The 22559-nt window shown below is 39.2% G+C and overlaps 2 protein-coding genes across 8 annotated transcripts in view; one reads left to right on the plus strand and one right to left on the minus strand.

Moving 5' to 3' along the window:
• The window catches only part of LOC105198482, a 62188-nt gene that overhangs the window by 19622 nt on the left and 20007 nt on the right, over positions 1–22559 (plus strand). For all 7 annotated transcript variants that reach the window (XM_039459143.1, XM_039459141.1, XM_039459140.1 and 4 more), the window contains one exon: positions 9889–10059. In XM_039459143.1, the coding sequence (XP_039315077.1) occupies positions 9930–10059 (130 nt within the window). In that variant the 5' untranslated portion in view covers positions 9889–9929. The remainder of the gene's footprint in view (positions 1–9888; positions 10060–22559) is intronic.
• LOC120359827 (uncharacterized protein K02A2.6-like) lies at positions 11091–16089 on the minus strand. The gene has a single exon (XM_039459136.1). The coding sequence runs from the start codon at positions 15617–15619 to the stop codon at positions 11336–11338; it is 4284 nt and encodes a 1427-aa protein (XP_039315070.1). The 5' UTR covers positions 15620–16089; the 3' UTR covers positions 11091–11335.

Here is a 22559-nt window from a genome sequence, read left to right on the forward strand (position 1 = left end):
ATTTGAACAATTTTTTTTTTTAATCGAATATGCCAGAAGGTCAAGAAGAAGAATAAATAGGTGTGAGAATTGAAAAATTGAATATATTAGTTAAAATATTCAGGAGAGATGGAAACGTACTCGCGAAAAAAAAACGGTTTTTTTTTTAATTTGTAGTTTTGAAAGGAAAACCATTAGAAAGATTTTTCCAATAGATTTTGAAAGGTAATAGAACGTAATTTAAGGAAAAAATATTGTTATTTTAATTGTTTTTAAAAAGTACATTTATTCTGCAAGGTTAGGTGATTTTTTAGCGTAAGAAAAAATGAGTTGATTGAATGAATCATTCGTTATCGGTAATAAAACTTGAAAAAACGTAAAATATATACAGTATTATATATTTTATTATTATTTATTACATGGAACCTTTGCAACAAATTGTTGCTGTATGATGCTTACACATCGGTTTGTCACATTTTAAACATTTATACATCGTTTGTCGATCAAGAGTAGACCGACATAATGAATCTTTTTGACTTGGCCATTTTATTATCTACCAACAAATTGCGAGGATCTTGATCTTCAGGAATATCTGTGTAGTCTAGAAAACTTTTTATTTGTACACGCAATACCGTTTGCAACGTTGAAAAAGCGAGACAATGTCAGCGAGTCAGAAATAGCTTGATGAGAGCTATAGTTAGCTCTTGTATGTAATCTTTACGACATTTTTCTGGGTTATCTTTTAATAAGTTATAAATTATAAATGAATTAATGCTAGCCTGATCTAATAAAAGTATTGCATTAGTAGGCCATTTACGTGTTTCCATTGCAGTGATAAAATCTTGACGTTTTTTGTCAAAACGTAGAAACAAACCAGTCTCTCGTTGGTCAGAGTACAAAAATAAAGTAAAAAATTATATAAAATGCTATTAATCAATTTATTTTTGCTTGATAAAGAAAAATTAATTTTTTTTTTTACAATACATACGTTTTTGGCACACTGAGTGTAATGTATCCGTACCGTGAAAAAATATGACTATAAAATTTTCAATCTATTCTTAGAAACTACTATTATGGGAAGTCAGTAGTGGAGATATTGATAGAAATATTCCCCGACTGCTGTCCCCACAATCCTTACGGTTTATAAATGCCAAGCATTGTAAATAGCTCGGGTATACCAGACCCAGTGTGGCTGTTGAGGGTTAAAGACAGATTAGTCAAACATTAAAAACGGTTCATATAAATATGTCTAAATAAAAATATTTAGTTTCTGAGATAAGAATCTTTCTGAAAACAAAGCAAGTAATTTTATTCAAAATATGTCAGACTAAAGTATAAAATCTTGAAAACTATTGATTTTTTGATAGCTTTAGTACTTTATACATATATAGAATAATTTAAATGAATATTATGCAAAAAAATTATGTAATTCCATTTTTTTAAACAGAATATATAATCTTGAAAAAATCGCTTTTTTTTAAAGTTGATTTTATCATTATTTATCCCTCTTTAAATTATTGGAATTTTAACTCGTGTCCAATTTAGCCACTTCCATAAGGATATTCCATGTCAATGTTCACATTACACACTTAAATATAAGTGTGAACATTGACGTGGAATTTCCTTATTGATGCGGCCATAGTTAAAATCCCAATATAACTTTTGTTTGAAACATTTTTTGTCAATTGCTTTATTTTGAAAATATTTTACAATAAAATGCTTTTTCGAAAACTAAGCGTTTCTATATTTTATTTACTGAATCGAACGAAAACTCATCCGTTTCGCGCAGGCTCCGCCTATAGAACAGTGGGAGAACCTTTTTCACTACTTACTCAGGCTTGTTGATTCATAATGCCATCGGGTTTAAGCAAGCATCAGAACGTATTGTTGTGATTATTGATTCACAAAAATATGCCAAAAGTAGCCCGTCGTTTTTTAGTGATGACTAATATACTAATGCACAATAGCTAACAATTGTTATGAGGCATTTTTACTTTTGAGCACTTTTAAATATTTGCAAGGTACATTTTAGCACTTAATTACATATACTGCCTTATTGTTTTTAAACTTAAGCGTATTATCATACGAATATATTGTACTACTTGAGTTTTTGTAATTTAACTTTTTATTTGGCTATACATACTTTGAGTTATGCAGAGTTAAACAATAATATGGGATTTTGTTAATATGGTTTTTTAATCGAAATTTTTATATCAAAATATTTCTTCAATAAATCGATTGTTACTCTAAAGAGCGATGTTCAAAAATATTAAAGATATTATTTTATGTTCGTTAATATTAAATAAGGATAAAATGTTTGATGGGGGTTTAGCCAGTAAAAGTCCGGCATAACTTCCCTCTCCGTCTCGGGGAAAGGGGGTGTTCATTTCCCCATGATAAAAAAAAAGATAAAGTGATATTTTCAATGATTTTTCTAAAGTCTTGGAATGCAGAAAAATTTTTTAACGGAAAAATTCTAAACAATGGAAAATTAAAAATATAGAGGAGACCGGGACTATTTCAAAAATGGAAATATTTTTTTATAGGTACATGTTAAAAATTTATTTTAAATAGTGTAAACGCCTCCTAATATAATGACTTTGCTAACAAAGTTTTGTTGGCATCTGCGTCATATTAAAGTAGCAGTGAAAAATGTGTTTTGCGACAGTTGAAGTAATTTCTGACAGTCAGTATTTGTTTGAAATTTAAATAAGATATACTGGGTGATTCACAATAATCCATTGTCTTTCAAGGGACGTATTCCTGGTCGAATTCTAAGACGATTTTTTTTTTTTTTTTTTGGCAAAAATTTGGTAGACGCTTAGATTTTGAAATATAAGCCGATTAAGTTAACAAATCACGGGTCGAATATAGATAGTACGCAGGGGCGGCGCACTCACCGTTACGTGCGAGTGTGTTATGAGACGCCTTCAGCTGATACAACACACAAGAATCCCCACTGTCTCCCCTCTTTCACTCTCTCACACACACGCACGCACACACACACGCGCGCGCACACACACGCACGCACACACACACGCGCGCGCACACACACGCACGCACGCACACATTCTCTCTCTCTCTCTCTTTCTCTCTCTCTGTCACATTACAATGCTATCTTTAACTTAAAAATGTAATTATTTTACGTCTTGATTTTAATAATTTTGATAAGAGAAGTGCCAAAAAATTTTTTGTATAGTTGAAGAATCAAACAAAGAATTACACGAAAGTATTTACATCGAGTTTTTAAAAACAATAGCACTTTTCTTGTCACAGAGAATGAATGAATGAATGAATAAATGTGCATTTATTCAGTCCTAGGACAAGCCCTCTAAGGGCAAACGGAATACAAAAAAAAAGTAGAAAGGTAGTCAGTGTCACTTACAAACTAAAACTGAGCAGAAATACAAGAAGAGAACAAACAACGGAGATTAAATTGTAATGGACAAAACAAAAAATAAAATATAAATACAATAGAGAACAATGACGCGAATGGTAAGCAACAGGAAAAATATATGTAAATAAAATAAGAAAAGAGGCAACGCAAATAAAGATAAAAATAATTGCAACATTAAATAAAAATAAACTAAGATGATGCAGATAAAGATAAAGATAAGGATTGCGCAAAATATAGCGTAAAACAAAAATAAAAAAATAAAAAAACAAATAAAATAAATATAACGTTAAACGAGTGGCGCAAAAGAATGAGAAGCAAATAAGAAGAACCGAAGAAAACGCAAAATATAACGCAGGCGGAAATAAAGATAGAGAAAAACGCAAAAGAAAAAGAAAGAAATAGAGACAGAGTTGAAGTCGAGGATAAGGAAAGGAAAGAAGAAGTAGATAGAGAAAGAAGTGCCAAGCTAGGTGAGGAATGAGGGAACTTTCCGCTGCCTCAGAAACTGAAAAAGACCGCGCTAGAAAGCGATGATAGTGTCGACACAGCGGATGGGAAGGGGACGGGAATTCCAGAACGTGGGGGCGGCTGCGGCAAAGGACCGCTGAAAGATGGAGGTTTGACACGCGGGGACGGCGAGGTCCAGAAGAGACTCTAGAGGCTCTAGAAGTTGCTTTAGGTCTGGGGCAGGGGGAAAGCTTAGAGGCGAGATAGGACGGTGTGCTACTGCGGAGAACCGAAAAAATTAAGCAGCCGAAGAGATAAGATCTCCTATCGTCGGCTTGCAGCCAGCCGAGCTGAGAGTAGAATGGCGAGACGTGGGCATCCCAACAGAGGTCGAATGTAAATCGCACGCAGGCATTCATTAGTCGCCTAAGTTTGAAGCTGAGCTGTCTGGTGAGATCGGTCTGGATAGCAAAGCAGTAGTCGAAGAGAGGGAAGATCAAAGAGGACACAAGGTGAGCGCGCAGGGGGCGCGAAAGACGGTGTTTGTAATATTTGAGGCGCCATTGAGGAGGCCGTTTATGCGCCTGGACACGGATTTGACCTCATTCCAACTAAGCGAGCTGGTTAGGCCCAGGTTCACTACCTGATTGACTTTGATGGGAGTGCCCTTGAGTTCTAAAACTATCGCGTTGTCTGCGCGGATGCTGATAATGTAACGGGCACTGCTCAAGAGGATAGCCTTGGTTTTCATAGCGTTTAAGGTCAGACAGTTAACGCGCACCTACTGCTTGATCTCGGAAATGTCCTCCTTGATCCTCCCGAGCGCATGCTCAAGGTCCGCAGGAGAAAAATCAAAATAAATTTGTAAATTGTCCGCATACAAGAGATGACGGCTATGGTGAATGGCCGTCCTCAGGTCGTCAATGTAGAAAGCGAAAAGAAGAGAGCCGAGAACAGATCTCTGAGGACGCCGTCTTAGATAGAAGTTCAGGAAGAGAAGCCGTTGCGACCACGGACACGTTAACTTCTGCCAGAAAGATACAACGAGAACCAACGGAGGACAGGATGGGAAATGCCAAAGTGCGGAAGCTTACGCAAAAGCAAATCATGTCTGACGGAATTAAAGGTCTTAGAAAAGTCGAACAGGATGAGGAGTGTGATTCTTTTGAGGTCGCCTGCTTAGCGTCATCCGCCGGCTTAACCAGAGTAGTTTGCGTGCTACAACCGCGATGAAAGACGAATTGGAGAAAATCTAAGAGATGGACGAAGAAGAGATGGAAGGACAATTGGTTGAAAACAATACACTCAAGGACTTTGAAGAGGTAACAGGAGAGAAATGGGACGATAGTCGGAAAGAGAAGAGGGGGTCTTGACCTTAGGAAGAGGGATGATATGGGAGCATTTTCACAAAGAGGGAAAAGTGGAGGAATTTAAGGAAAGATTTAGAAGTTTGAAGATAGGAAAGAAAAGAAGAGGGAGGCAGTCGTGGATGAAACGACGACTGAGATTGTCAGGACCAGAGGCATTCGATGAGCACCGGGTGAGCGCTTTCTGGAGGACGTCAGGAGTGATGTGCAGGAAGTAGAAAGTAGATGGATTGGATAAGGTGGACGGTGAGGAGGAGGAGGAGGAGTTGAAGGGGTAGAAATAGAGGGCCAACGATGACGAAGAAGCGGGTGAATAAGAAGAGAGAGCAGGGAGATGAATAGAGGAAAAGAAGGAGTTGAGCTGATTGAGGGGAGGTCAGTAGGTAGAGTGGAGGAGCGTGACTTTGCGAGGGCCAGCGAATGAAGCTCGGACCAAAGCCGGGCAGGTGAAGGAGCTGAGTTCAGGCTAAAATAGTCGTTTCTGGCAGTATCGAGGAGTGCATTAACCCGGTTACGTAGAGCACGGAAGGTGCCCAAATTGGCAGGAGGAAAACACCGGCGAGCGGCTCTTCTAGGCGAGTCACGCATTAGGAGTCACATTTCACGATCTATTTAGGGGGCAGGAGGCCTTCTGACGTGAAAGGTGCGGAGTGGAGCAAGGGAGTCAAGAGCTGGAGGAAACCGGTGAGAATGGCAACCTTGTCATCCAGTACAACGGACGAATTGAAGGAGATCCAGTCAAGGAAGTCCAAGTAGTCATAGAGCATCTTGAGATTTAGGATAGAAAGATCACGGATCGAGATGATGCGAGGCGAAAGCCTGTTGAAATGGCAGTCGAGAGTAACCTCGATCGTGGAAGAAGAGGAAGGAGAGAGTGTATTGGTGGTGAGACAACAGGAAGGACCGACTACTAACAAAACAGTGGTCAATACGAGAGTGCGAAGTGGCTGTGTGGTGAGTGTCGGTAAACGGGACGATGTATAGATGATTATTCTGGCAGAAGTCACGCAACGAGGCGACGTCAAAGGACTGACGGTTTAGATCAGTATTAAAATCACCGCAGCCGGAAAGGAGGGAAGAAGTTTCTCGAAATTGTTCTTGACGAGAAAGCCTAGCTTGGGCAGACGGTAGACAATGACTAAAAGAAACGGTCTCTGTCCAGCCGCAGAAATGCGCACGAGCATATATTCGAGTTGACCGCAATATTGCTCGGGCGATGACGCGGCACGCCAGCAGAGAGCCCGTCGCTCAATCCCGTAAACGCCAATCTCTTCTCCGCCCCTGCCCACTTTGTCGACGCGCAAGAGCGAGAAGCCAGAGAGACGAGCAAGATCATCTACAGCGTGGGGCTTCAGCCATATTTCAGACATTGCAATTATGTCGTAGCGATTGTGGGGGGAAAAAATCCCGAAATTCAATAATATGGGAAAGAAGGGACTGGCAGTTTACGTGGCAGCCGGAGTGGATCGTCGGCGAAAAAAAAGGTAACCGATGGTCAGGCCCTACGCGCCGACAAAGGCCGCGTGGCGGCCGCACGGCCAGCTTCCGATCCGCCGCCGGAGGCTGCCAAAGGCGCGCAAAGTCTGACAGCCGGTACCTGCTTAAAGCGAGGCGCAGAGGAAAGAGGGCCAGACTGAACGGTTGCAGATGTGACTATGCGCCCGCCCGCGGCCGCAGCCAAAGTAGACGCGGAAAAGGCCGACTCGGCGCCCGATGCGACAATCGGAGACGGAGGACGGACTATGAAGTCGCCAAGATGCTCCCGATGGCGGACCCTGATGGGCGAAGTATCAGAGTCGCCTGACGAAGATGAGGTCGTTGCGAACTCAGACGCGATGTAGCTAGCCCCCGTGAATTTTGCCTCACTAAATATGTTTCTCGCAGATGACATCAGCCTTTTGTTAAGGTCGATCCTGGAACCAGAGAGCTCCTCCAACATCTCCGCGCTCTCAAGGACACCTTTAGCCCTCTTTTCATCAATCCATCGATTGCAGGCCTCATTTGACGCCAATTTGACTATAATCGGGCGTGGTCGATCTCCCTTGGCCGGAATCCAAGAACAGGCAGAGATCTCACTAGGAGAGGCCGTGACTCCCAAGGCAGAGGCGATGCTGGTAGCGACGGTACGCGTATTCTCCGAGGGGAGCTCCTTAACTCCGAAAAGGATAAGCTTATTACTGAGCTTGGCGTGCTTGAGCCCATCGAGTCGCTCCTCAAGATCGTATGTAGAGGCGCCATGGCCGCCGGAAGGTCGCACCTCCAAGGCATGAACACGAGCATTCAAACCAGTCTGCCTCTCGTTGACCCGACGCACAGAGGCAGCTCTTCGGTTCTGGCCTCAATGGCACACAGAGACTGCCTCGCTTCAGAAAGGTTAGCTGAGCCTCATTTCCAGAAGATCCCGCAGCTGCTCCCTCATCGCAGGAAGATCCTGCAGCTTATGTTTAATTCCCTCGACTTTGGCCAGCATCACAGCGATAAGGTCCTTGATGGAATCCGGATGAGTGGCAGGAGCAGCCGACACCGATCCACCCTCCACAGGCACGGGACCGTGAGCATCAGATAGACTCCTAGTGAGACTCTGCTCTCAACAAGTAGGATAGAAGAGTATCGAGGAATCGAAAGATTCCGATACCGGATCCCGCAGATTACGAGCGCAGTCCTCGTGGTAAATATGTTTTGGGTTACAGTCACAGCACAAGGCATCGGCTGCGAAGAAGCGCTTACAGTTTGAACAGGTAAGAGTCATAATGGATGCTGATTGATGGGCGACTTGCAAACAGACGAAGGTGCGACGCGCGCAGGCGAGAAAGACAGCGCACGAACAGACTCGGCAGCCGATGGCGCGGGCGTAGGGTGACAGCAGCCAGCAAGCAGAGAGTGAGGTCAGATAGCACGTTAGAAACAGCAAAAAGAATACAGAAACAGCTTGGATACGCTTACCTCGGACACAGATGCCGAGGAAGAAAGACTTTTGACCAGAAAACCTGCAACAAGCTGCTCCGGGCAAAACGCAGCAGCAAAAAAGCGAAAAATAGAGAGCAAAGCAAAGCGCGTTAACACTACTTGAGAGAGGGGTAGGAGGAGAAGGGAGAGAGAGACACTTGTAGGTTGTATCAGCTAAGCGCAGCAGGCTTACGACATACCCGCGCATAACGGCGAGTGCGCCGCTCCTGTGTACCATCTGTATTTAACCCGTGATACGCTAACTTAATCGGCTTATATTTTAAAATCTAAACATCTGCCAAATTTTTGTCAAAGAAAAAAATTGTCTTGAAATTTGACCAGGAATATGTCCCTTGAAGAACAACGGGTTATTCTGAATCACCCTGTATATGATTCTTTTTTGAAAACTTTGAATATATCGTATCCAGTTGAATGTATTTGAAACATTTCGTGTTTACTTTTTGCTGTGTGATGTTTATTTTTGTAAATTATACGCAATAATGCGCACAGTTGACGTCGGGGCTATTTGAAATACCAAACGTTTGGACGATTTTTTTTCTTTCATATTCGCGTTCTATGTACCAAAACACACAATTTAATATTCAGATGTAATTACATTAAATACGAGTAGTCCCTGACTTGTTCCGAAAACGTTAAAGCAATAAAATTCTCTATTGTGCGTTTGTATTTTTTTATTGTATATAACATTTTTTCATACTACTATATATTTTTCATACTACTATATATTTTTTTCCGAATAAAACAAAATCTTAACAATAGCTTTTTTATATTTTTTTTATCTTAAAACATAAATTTAAGAATATTCCTAAACTAGCTTCGAATTACCGCGGGCTCGGGGCTATTCGAAACACTTGGTATTGTTTGACATTTTTATATATAGTTTAAAGCAAATACATTTCCGCCTTCTATTTATAAGGGCATTGTGAAAAGGAAAATTTAACCTTTCAAACCGTCCCAAATTTTTTTCTTTTTAATAAATACAAGACTCAGGGGACGCAAAGGAAAAAAGTGTTTTGAATAGCTCCGGTCTCCCCTATAATTTTGTAACAAAATTATGTTTTTTTTTTAAACTAAATCGGTTTTAAAAAATTATTTTTGGGCTAGCCATATTATTACCACTTTTTTTATTTACCGATTATGCAATGCACCATTTTTATAAATCACGTGCTAATAACAAATATTTTATTACTTTGAGTTTAGAATCTGTTAACACTTTGACGAATAGAATCGTTTCATTTTCAATATAAAATACTGATTATAAACAAAGTTATTCAATAAAATGAAAATAGGTACCAGATTACTTTCTTTTCCTCTATAATTAATATAACATTCGATAAAAATTGCGTTTTTTTATTTTAATTTATAACAAAAAGTATTTTGCTTTATTGAGTAAAATAAAAATAGAAAATGTTTACATTAAGTTTTTAGAACTGTAAATTGTATCAATATGTATGTATCAGTAATTAAATGACAAAAATCATTAAAAAATCGAGAAGAAAAAGATGGGACGTATACCTGTATGTCCCATCAATCTGGTAAAGATTAAACCGTTTATTCGTAATCACAATTGTAATTCAACATTTTTTAAATGATATAATATTTATGTGTTGTATGGGTAAACAGTTCTTTCCTTTTTTTTAATTTTTCTTTAAATAAATGTATCATGTTTACTTAATAATGTATGTATTTTAAATATACAAAAGTACGCAATTAATATTTTCTAATTTTCAGAATAATTATTGTTGCGACGTAATAACAACTTTATCAGTAGAATGAATAGGACTCTAAAAGGACTTCTACGATTATATCCAATAACGCGGAATTGGGCGGTTTTATCAAAGTACATAGTGCCATTACAATCAATGCAGAGAGTGTGGCGAGCTTACAGTACCAGTTTAACAGGTAACAGAATATTTTATACATGTTTGCATTACACATTTAAAAAATAACAGTAAAGGACATCGTTTTTAAAAAATAGAAGAAAACTGTTTAGTCTTTACAACTGTAATACTAAAAACAATTAAAAATATACAATATTAACGAAATCTTAATAACCAAGAAGTATATCAACACACTTAAATAATGAAAATGACTATACCGGTCAAATATTTTTATTACATTTTTGGATTCTTTTTAAAAGCTACGTTTGAAGTCCGACAAATATGCAGCACGCAATTTGGGAACTTTTGTAAATGTTTGTAGATTTACCTAGAAAATTATTGTAGGATAATATGATTTTAAGAAGGATAAAATGGAAATAAATATAATGATTAAAGGTAGTCGTTGTTAATAATGTCGCAATTTAATTAAGTATGCGATTTAAATAGTTACATATATAGAGCGAATCTTGTCGTTTCAGTCGAATTAATAATATCAATCGTTTCTTGCAAAAGTTCACGTAAAAGAAAAAAACGAACTCGTGGCTAACTCTGAATTTCCGCACTCTGTCTCTGTTTCTCTCTTACTCTGTCCTTATACACTCTGTCTCTGACACGGAGCACTGTCTCGACTCGCGACTCACAGCGGACTCCCGCTCGCTCGCGCTCTTCCAAATACCGACAACATATAAGGTCGACCGATAACAATCGATCTTCGATCCCTCGATCCTTGTCCGATATCTATTCTCCTACATTATTGAGCACTAAAAGATCTGCTTTTGACTGGTATAGTTATTTTCATTATTTAAATAAATTAAGCATATTGTTATGATCGGGAAGGTCGTCTCGTTCTCACACACTCACGCTGTGACAATAGCACGCGCACTCCCAAAATAAGAAGACAAACAAGTCTTAATAAAGATAACTTTAATGTAAACACATGACAGCTCGTTTGAAAGATCAAGACAATGACAACAACAACAACAACCGTTGACAGGAAACGTGTTGTATCTCTTACTTTGTGGGTGTGGGTGATTCACAATTAAGCAAGAGGGATATTGATAATGCAATGCCGAGTTTATTGTTACGGGATACAGACAGACTAAAAGAAAAGACTGAATACATAGATTGACTCTCTGGGAAGGCCCGGAAGGTTACCGGATAATATAGATGGGTCAGTGATCATGAAAAGAAAGGCGGCTTCTTATTGGTCGAGAGAGGTACACGGGTGTAGTGTGCGAAATGCATATGGCGGTAATTCCAAACATAACATTTCCTCCCCTCAACGGAAATTCTCCCGATTAGCGACTTGGAGAGAATCTGTTCGGAAGACGACGATCCCTTGTCGATCTCCGAGGAAGAACTGGAGGTGAGGCGTGCCCGTTTCTTATAACGCCTCTATCGGATGCTGTTGATGGGATCTGTTCTGAAACCGTTGTAGTACGAGTCGAAGTCCTTGGTTGTGGCACTGGAGACGACTGTATTTTTGCGTTCGTAGGTGCCACCGGTGTGTGTGCTTCCGAAGTATCCGGATAGAATCGTACTCGCCGGGGTTGACGGCTTTCCCAATTGTTACTCACATCGGGTGCTGGAGTAACATTGGATTGCTCTGTCGTCTTACCTTCTTCATGTCCTCGAATTTGATCTATATGGCGTTTGAATCTTCGACCGTTGTAATCAATCTCGTAATGAAGGTCTCCCAGACGAGTCGTGATAATTCCTCGGATCCATTTATCCATCCTAGGATTTCCCGAAAGGAAATATACGACTTGAGTTGGCTTCAGTGAGCGAAACGTTGGAACAAACTGTGAGTTCCACTTTTGAGTAACTTTTGTGAAGACGTCATCAGGTCGAACCAAATCCAAGCGTGTGCGTAATGTTCGACCGAGGAATAGCTGTGATGGTGATTGTTCCGTAGTTGAGTGTGGTGCGATGCGATAATGACGAAGGAATCTGTTTAGATCCTCTTGAAGTGTACTACGAGTAGTCCCCATGGCACGAAGGGCAGCTTTGACTGTCTGCACACTTCGTTCGGCTTGTCCATTGGTGGAGGGATGATAAGGCGCTGTTAACTTGTGGTATTTAACGCCACTGGTTTGTAAGAACGATTTGAATTCAGATGACGTAAACTGCGTTCCATTGTCTGAAACTACAGTGGTAGGAACACCGTGAGCTGTGAATAAGTTATCAAGAATGGCAATTGTTGCAGCCGTCGTCATCGAGTTGGTCGCCTTGACTTCAAGCCATTTGCTAAATGCGTCGGAGACAATCAAGAGCATCATTCCAGCGACGGGACCGGCGTAATCGATGTGGATACGTTCCCACGGTCCTTTGGGGTAGTCCCAGTGATGCTGACGAAACTTTGGGGGAGCATGTGCATGTTTAGCACATTCAACGCATGATTTCGCAGTACGTTCAATTTCCGGATCGATGCCAGGCCAATAAATAAATGATCGTGCCATTCCCTTCATTTTAACGATACCTAAATGTGCCGCATGTAGATCATCCAGCATTGCTTTCCGTAGCACGAGTGGTATCACGACACGATGTTCGAACACCAAACAATTAGAGGCCAGTTTATAGGCTGACTCCGGAGCTTTGTAACCTGCACGTTCGAGGTTTTGTCCTGTTTCTAGTAATTTGATAATTTTTCCGAGTGCAGGGTCCTTTCTTGTTTCTCGAGCGATTTGTTCCGCGTCGATTGGTAATTGCTTAATTTGCTTAATGATGAAGTGATCGAATTCATCTCCATCGAACTCTTCCTTCTCTCGTGGCGAAGAATCCTGTATGGCGTTAATCGTTGATGATAGTGATGCTCTGGAACAATAATCAGCGTTAGTATTCTCTTTCGTGGATTTGAAAATCACATCAAAGTCGAAATGAGCTAAATAGTCTGCATAATTAGCCATTCTGCTAATACATAGCACCGGTAGCGATTTTTCTGGATGAAGGATTTGAGTTAGTGGCTTGTGATCAGTGATCAAGGTCCAATGACGAGCGTAGAGATAATGGAAGAACTTCTGTACAGCCCAGACGATGGCAAGCGCTTCTTTGTCGATCTGTGGGTATTTCTGTTCTGTAGTAGTCATCGTACGACTGGCATAAGCTATTGGTCGCTCCCGACCATTGCTGAGACGATGTGAGAGTACCGCGCCCAAGCCTGTTTTGCTGGCATCGGTTGCCAAAAGTAGAGGTAGCGACGGGTCGTATGGCATAAGGACTTGAGGTGATATCAATGCTGTTTTGATTTCCTTAAATGCCTTTTCTGCAGCAGGCGTCCATTTGAAAGTCTCCTGACGAAGTATATCTCGCAGCGGACGGTCTCTCGTCGAAAGATCCGGGATGTATGCATTGTAGTATGTGGCTTTCCCCAGAAATAATTGGAGTTCTTCATGCGTTGACGGTTTCGGCGCATCTCGGATTGCCTCAATGTGTTTATCCGATTTGTGGATGCCCTGAGCGTCGATCTTATGTCCTAGAAATTCCACAGAGGGTGATGCGAAGACGCATTTCGTGCGATTGAGTCGTAAACCATGAGAGCGCATTCTTTCCAGCGTTTTTTCCAAGGTTATCATTAGATCGGCAAAGTTATCGGCGAAAAGTAGTACATCATCGAAAAAATTGCGTACTTTAGGAAGATCTTGGAGGACAGACTCCATCCGTCGTTGCCAGATAGCTGGAATATTTGCGGCGCCGTACACTGCGCGTGTCGGTCGAATCAAGCCATGTGTAGGTGTGTTAAGCGTAAGCGCGTGACTGAATTCCTCATCCACAGGAAGATGTGAATACGCATCTGTAATATCGAGATGACAAAAGGTTGTTGCGCCTCTCATTTGATTGAATATTGACTCAGCCCTCGGGATCGGATGTTCATCTATAATGATACGCGGATTAAGTGTTGGCTTGTAATTACCCGTGATGCGGATTTTGCCATTTTTCTTCGTTACAACGTGCGTAGTCGACGCCCATTCTGAATAATCGACTTTTTTGTAGAGTCCTGACTTGATTTTCGCATCGATTTCCCTCGCGTAAGCATCACGGAGTGCGTAAGGTATTTCACGTGCTTTGGCGAAGACTGGTGTCGCTTCTGGTTTCAAATGTATCTTGACAGGCGGGCCCGATAGCTTCCCTGCTACGTCGTCGAATACATCTTGAAATCGATTCAGGAGTTGATCTAGCTGACCTTTTTGCTCTGCGGTAAGACAGGGCGGTACCGTTGACACCGCGTGAATCCCGTCTGGCGATGAGAATAGTTTTGCGAAATCTATTTCGTGGGTGAAGTGTGAGATCCATTCTCGACCCATGAGCGTATCGAAATTACCATCCACCACGTATAAATTAAGCCTCTTGGTAGTTCGGCCAATTGTGACATTGACTGGCAGTCGTCCAATACAATTGATTTTGTGAGACGTATAACTGGCGAACTGTCTATCGGTTTTCTGCAACAAACATGTAGGCTTAATGGTATGTAACATTTTTTTACTTACGATACCGCAGGGTGCTCCAGTATCCAGCTCCATCTCTAAATTATGGCCATCGATCGAGACATTGATCATTCGTTTCCGTGCTAGGTTGGAAGTGTTGATGTCATTGACCTTGTTGAAGTATTGAATAGAATCGACGTGATCTGCTGGTACGAGTGCGTCAGAAACTTGATCGGATTTTTCTTTCTTCTTGGATCGACACACTGTAGCGATGTGTCCCTTAATACCGCAATTATGACATTCGGCATCTCGGAATTGACATTGACTCCGTGGATGGTCTCTACCACATCCTTGGCATCGCTGGTCCTGCTTCTTTTTTGAGAAATCTTTCTGCTTGTGTTGGTATTGCTGCTGTCGATTGCGTGATGATGATCTCTGGCGTCCTTGTTTGTTGCCGTACTTTTTTTTCGGTTGTGTATAACCTAGTTTATGCGTAGCTTCGGGAGCTGGTGTCATCGTAGTTTTAACCTCATTAGCGGTAAGTCGAGTTGCTTCAAGAGTGTGTGCGATATCAAATGCCGCGTCAAAAGTTGCCGGTTTCTTTGCTATAATTTCGTCGCACGTGTCACTAGATTCGAGCCCATGCAATAATTGTTCTATTAGCATTCTGTCGAGAAATTCTCCGTACTCGCAGTGAACTGCACCTTGCCGTAAACGAAGAGCAAAACTTGCTACCGTTTCGTCTTTTTGTTGGCAGATTTTCCGAAATCGGATGCTTTCCGCAAATTTATTTTTAGCGCGATCTATATGGTTCTTAAGGGTATCCCGTATTTGCTCAAATGTGAGATCTTCAGGTGATCGTGGGCTTACCAAGAATTTGAGTGCCTGGTTGAGCTCTGTTCCCATGTGAACGCGAGCGAAGTTGGCCCAATGTTCTTCGGCGATTTTACTTAATTTGAGTGCCCACTCGAACCGTTTAAAATAATCTTCGACGGTGGCCCCATCAGAGGATCGATATTCACTTATTTTAAACGATGGTGGCTTTGAGTGCGTGGAGGTTGTGGTCCCCGTTGTCGATTCCGCGGCCATTCGTGTTGCTTCTCGAATCGCTTCCGTGAAGGCGGTCGACAATGCCATCAACGCTTCGGGTGTTAACGACATTTTGCACGCTTGCTGTTTTGCTGATTGATCTCATTCCACTGCTGACACCACTGTTGTATCTCTTACTTTGTGGGTGTGGGTGATTCACAATTAAGCAAGAGGGATATTGATAATGCAATGCCGAGTTTATTGTTACGGGATACAGACAGACTAAAAGAAAAGACTGAATACATAGATTGACTCTCTGGGAAGGCCCGGAAGGTTACCGGATAATATAGATGGGTCAGTGATCATGAAAAGAAAGGCGGCTTCTTATTGGTCGAGAGAGGTACACGGGTGTAGTGTGCGAAATGCATATGGCGGTAATTCCAAACATAACAAAACGATTTTTTTTTTGTTGCACTTATCGATTGCCTCGCGCGATTCGATAATAGTCGCTTTCTTAGGGCGGGCACGCAACAATATATTAAAAAATGGTTCTTCATCTGATATATTACGTAAAATTATATTATGTGAAACAGTACTTTTTAAAATTTTTTAAAACTTATTCTTAAAAAAGGAATTCATTTCGAAAATTTTGAACTTATATTGTTACGAAACGAGCATTTCCATATTTATAAAATACATCTTTTAATTACACAAAGTTCTAGAAATTAAGAAATAATATAATGACTTATTATCCATCTTATAAAATAATAGGCGTTTTATTATATCTTTAACTTTATTAACATTATGGGAAATACTCTATATAGTGTATATAAATCATGTAACAGCAATCTCACTCGTTTACTCGCTCGCTCTTTCTTACATAGAGCAATATTGTTTTTTGTAGCAACGTTACAATAAGATAGAGCATGAATATTGCAAAAATATTACAGTAATATTAACTTTTTGTTGAAGAAAATTTTGTGTTAAACGTATTTTGCTAAATTTGAGTACATAAGGGTTTTCGAGACCGCTGGTTTCGCAAATTTAAAGTCAAAATTTAAAATATTAATTTAAAGGGATGCCGTTTTTTTTTTTACCGACTGAAAGCGATAATTTTCTGTCGGCAAGCCGTTCTTTCTAATTGCATTTACAGATTTACAAATTCTTCTCCACAATTAAAGTATAGACAATAATCTACAACGGACGTTAGAATTTTATAAGAAAAAAAAAAAGTTGTAAAATTACAGTTTTGTTGTTGGCTTCTGGCGTTGACTCGTAGAAAATTTTCTTTGTATAAAATTTTCACACTTTGCACGTATAAAATAAGTAGCGTCCGTTGTGGAGTGGACATTGAAGAACAATATTGTGTTGTTCAAATATAGCTTAGGTGCTTAATATAGAAGATTGATTTTCCAGAAAATTAAGTGTATACTTTGTGTGTATTTTTGCGTGCGATACCGGTGGGAAGAGTCAAAAGAGCAGTAGATTAGATCTTGGATGTTGCGATAGATGTCGTTATTTTAATTTTCTCTCTCTCTCTCTTTCTCTCTATCTATCTCTTTCAACAAGAAAGAGCTTCAAAAATTAAATAGAATAGTTTTAAATTAACCTCAAAAGCGTCTTGGATTGTACAGTGTATACAGTGTAAAGTGTACAGTGTGTATGTGCCTGCATGCGTGCGTGCGTGCGTACGAAAGTAACAAATCGTGAGATTCTTATTTCTACTAAACACACACACACACACACACACACACACACACACACACACACACACACACACACGCAATGTTCAAAAGTCCGACCGGCAACTTCTATGTGGTGCACATTGAGTAATACTAATACCGACGGTAAAGTCATTTTTCGCAAAAATGTACTATAAAAAATGTATTTCTTTGAAGTCTTATAACTAGATAAAAAAAAACAAAATTGTAGGAAAATTAAAAAAATGCATTTTGTAGAGAAAATGTCATACTTTGACACTTGCATTGCATTTGTCGAGAAAAAATTTTTTTATTGAGCTACAGATTGTTAAAAATACGTAATTTTAAGGGAAAAGTGTATTTTTTGGGGGCATAGCATTGAGAAATTGAGAAAATTTTTAAAAACCATTGATAGCATGTTGAATCTGAAACTTTGAGCTTTAAAATACTTTTTTAATTTTTTGTTTACGATGATTTTTTGTCGAGTTACAGCCATTTGAAAATAGCTTAATTTTTGCTGTCTGAAAAGTGTTTCCTATTTTTTTTTTAGTAGTGTGTATATATATATATATGTATATACAGGGTGATTCAGAACGACCCATGTGTCCCTGTAAAGACGTGTTCTTGAATAAATTCTGAGACGATTTTTCCTGTACGAAAAATTTGTCCGACACTTACTTTTTGAATAATAAGAGGATAAAGTTAGCGAATCACGGGCCGTGTACACATGGTAGACAAAGGCGGCGCAACTCACCGTCCGACACAGATAAGCGCCCGCGTCGGACAGTGAGTTGCGCCGCCTTTGTCTACCATGTGTACACGGCCCGTGATTCGCTAACTTCATCCTCTTATTATTCAAAAAGTAAGTGTCGGACAAATTTTTCGTACAGGAAAAATCGTCTCAGAATTTATTCAAGAACACGTCTTTACAGGGACACATGGGTCGTTCTGAATCACCCTGTATACACACTATTAAAAAAGGGGGGGGAGGATTTTTTTTATTTGGTGGGACTTTCTTTACATTTTTTTGATAAAACGTTTGCTTTTATAAAACAAACTATCATCAACTGTTAAACTCATAGCTACCAAACTCATGATGTCATCGGCCAATCCGTGCACCGAAAAATAGTAATGCCAGCTATTTCGCACATTCTTCAGATAGCTTCGGTGGTCCGAACGGAAGGAAAAGAAGAAGGAGGGGTGATGAACCTAAGAAGGGGGAATACGCTCGAGGATAGGAAGATACGCATCCGAGAGAAGTTCCGTTCCATTGATTTTCCCTTTATTCACCTTTTGTAATTAATTAATTTTTATGGTTGTTTGCCACAAGTTTTAAAGTCATCATTTTAATATCTTTCTCTTATTTATTTATTTATTTGTTAGCAACCAACTATGTGGTTTCACAAAACTCTTATCTCGGCACACTCTCTGTGAGGTCTTTCATAATATTTTTATTCCAAGACGTTGTAGTAAAATATACACCGCGGTTTTGCACAATCTCTATCTATTCGGTAACTTGTTTTCATTTCTTATTTCTGTTCTTTATTTGTTTATTGTGATAAATTCATATCCTAATTAGTGCGATTGTTGTTTTATAGAATTGTATTATCACTGAGGAAGACTGTCATTAAAGGTCGAAACGTTTGACATTGGAGAATTTTGTTATTTATTTGCACCCGACATCCTGCGTGGCTTTTGAGCTCACTTTTCTCTAAATTAATTACAATTATTATTTTATTTATTTATTGTAAAAAATATTGTAACAAAAATTACATTTGTTGAATGTTTTTATCTTTGTTAATACTATTTCCACTGTATAATTTTAAACAAAATTTGGTATTCGCAATAGCGTTACATATTAATTTTCTTTGCTCATCAGCGTGACTTATTTATCACATATTAACTGAAAAATATGTCTACAAATTGTTAAATTTTTTATTTATATTGTTACGACCGGGAAGGTCGTGTCGTATTCGCGTACTAATGCTCTACAATAACACGCGCGCTTACGGAATAATAAGACAAACTTTTAAAAAGATAACTTTAATGTAAGAACGTGACAGTTCATAAAAAAGATCAAGACCACGATAACAACAACAACCGTTGACAGGGAACGATCTTCTCCTATCACGCACATCAATCGCGCGAATCGATATTAGTCGCTTCCTCAGGGCGGGCACGAGACAATATTAAAAAAATTGTACATATATTATTTTTTATTTCGCATATATGTATATGAATTATCATTTGGTACCCAATTTAAAATATAGTGCCCAAATTGCTCTTCTGGTAGTATTTTTAGGAAATCCTTAGGTTTCATAAGAAATCCTTTCTTGGCACTATTGAAACAACTGGTACACAACACTTGGTATTGTAACGTTATTTTTATTCTTAAAACCTAATATTATTGTTACGTCTGGCGTTTAAAATTTTTCCTTTCTCACGGCATCCGATAATATTTCTAAATCAAAACATTTCTAAAAACTGTTACGTTAATCTATGGATTCATTATGAAAAATTCCCTTTGATATTAATAATCGCATAAATAACTAATATATCGGTTTCATTCGACGTGGATGTGTCGATTTTTAAATTTAAAGAATGCGAGCGCGCGCGGCCGTACAGCGTTCTTGAACATTCGGCGGCGCGCGGTCGCGCGACGGAATACGGCCGCCAGCGGAACCCAGCCCCCCCCCCCTACCTCTGCGGCTCGACCCCGCGCGAGTACCTACAAGCGTGGGAGCCGGCGATAGCCGCGAGGGCGCGCCGCAGCGCCATTTTCGAACCCATAACCACCCTCACGCGTCCGGAGCATATAAAAGGAGCGCGCGGAGCATTTTTTTATTAGATCCATGATGTAAGAAGAAAGGTGAAACAAGTAACCAAATGCGCAGTTGACCATACTCTAGACCAATCAGAAGTGGGTCCAAATTTTGAGATTCAATATGGCTACGGCTCCGGTACTGGGGCCGTATACTTGTATTTATACGTGAATCGGAAATAATCGGTGAATCGGAGAAATTCAAAGCTATTTAAAAAAGGAAGAACGTAAAGGAAGAAGGTAAAGTTGAGACTTTGTACATTAATGAAAATTGTGATAATTGTTTTCTCAAATTTTTTAAACTTGAATTAGAAGAAATTTGGAAAATTATAAGAATGAGCTTATGTGTATGGCTAAATTGTTGTATTTCATGTTTATAACAACAGTTTATTGAAACAGTAACTTGTGTTAAAGATAATAAATTTCAAGTATTTTTACATTTTTATATTTATTTTTTTTAACATCTCTTTAAGTACGTGCGACTACATATGATTGTTTCGTATTCAAATTGCGCGGATATATTTGGACCCAAATTTCATTGGCTCACCACATCGAGCCACGCCTCTTACCGCGCATCGAGCCGCCGACGATGCGCGTTGTTTTACCTTGTTTCTTACATCATGATTAGATCGCTCTGAACAGTCGGAGTGTGCGCTTGAACTGGCGGCCAGCCAACGGTAAGACTGGCAGAGGGATCCCAACGACAGGAGGGTTATTCTTACAAAGGCAGCCGAGGAATAGCAACGGGATGTTTCCTTCCTTCACTACCTCTCCTTCGTAGGACATGGCAGTTGAACCTCACCGAGCTTATGCTTGAGTGCGGCCTCGGCCTAACCTACACTCCTTCTCTCTTTCCTCGCTCTCCCTTCCTCAGATTGGTCGCGGCGTAATTAGCCTGCATCACTTCTTGACCACTACTTTCATTTTTTCCTTTATACCCTGAGATGTGTATTTTCTCGAGTTGCGCGCGACCTGGTGTCATGCTTGTGATTGCGCCTTCTTCGGCATCTCTTTTCCTTTCATAATCTCTTTCCCTTCCTAAAAATCTTTTCACCGGCATCCTAAGTTATTCTTCGATGCTCCGGTATTCACATTTTGAATTAAACTAAAAAAAAACGTTTAATTTTAAATTAAAATCAAATATAACGTAAAATTAATTTAAATAACTTAAAAATTAATTTTCAAGATCACTCCCACTGTTCCATTCATCGCACTCCTGCGCATACGCTTCCGTAAAACAATCCTCTCTCTCCAAATTAAGTTAATATTCGGAGAAGCGGTAAGAATTTATTTCTTTCATTTCTTTAATCGAAAATTTTTTTTAATCAATCAAAAATGGCAATTCTTCATAAAGCAACATGGGCAAGAAGACCCATCGCGGTAAAGCAGGAAGCCGAAGACGCTTTATGCGTGCACTACTTCGAGAATCAAAAATAGTCCGCGAGTTCGATCCGACGGAGTTTTGGTCCGAACCACTTCCTGACCTTCCGTTATTGGAGGAATCACCGAAGCCAAAGCCTCTCATCATCACTCCTCCTCTTCCTCCTTTACTTCCCAAACGGGACGTTAAAAAAGAGATATAAGAATTTCGAAGAAGGGCAGCCAAGCCCATTATCAATTATATCCCCGAGAGGAAACCCACTCGGCCGACAAACCCGGCTGTCTATACAAAAAATTATTAAAAAACATTAAAAATACTATCGAGCGTCAAACCTAAATTCTGGATTCAAAAAACCCCCCGTGGGCTTACCATAATTAATTTTAATTAAAAATCTTAAATACAAAATATTTGTAAATAATAATATTATTATTACATTATACTCAACTTTTGTAAATAATCATTTCTTTCACTTCTTTCCATTTCAATAAATTTATAAATCCATTTTTCTTATAATGATAGTCTTATAAATCATTTAAACCTTATCCCACGCCACCGTTCTTAATCATGCTTCCTAATAACCATAATAATTCAAAAACATAGAAATAAATAATTTATTAAAATTGTCCAGGATTAAAACCTGGACTGATGACAGCAGCCCATTCAATAATCCAAAAAAGAATCTAAAAATAACAAACTAATCAAATCATCCCTTTATGGAACGTCCGACCCACGCCCGGAGGCAACAATTATAATAAAACAATATGACAAAAGATATTATAACATAAATGGCGCTACATAACTAATGTTACCTAAAATTTATCCGAACGCATCCGAAAAGTTCTGACTTTAGTATATTATGGCAACGTAATGGCTGCACCAATTAAAACCTGAACACTACTTTTCCAGACTTTTCTTTAAGAATCTCTAATAATAACGAAATGCTGTGATAAATCTAAAGATAATTATTAAAAAAAACAAAAATTCTTGCAATTTATATATATTTTTACTTAATAAAATTAATAAAAGTTGCAGCCTAAAGTACTATAAATTTTAGGTAATTATTAAAAACGCCGATAGAGAAATAAAACTAATACAAATTTGTTTATATAAATTTATAAATAAAATTATTAAAAAACATATTGAAATATACTAAAACGCTATGAATTTTAT

Source organism: Solenopsis invicta, chromosome 16 (assembly GCF_016802725.1).
Source record: "Solenopsis invicta isolate M01_SB chromosome 16, UNIL_Sinv_3.0, whole genome shotgun sequence".
NCBI classification, from domain to species: domain Eukaryota; kingdom Metazoa; phylum Arthropoda; class Insecta; order Hymenoptera; family Formicidae; genus Solenopsis; species Solenopsis invicta.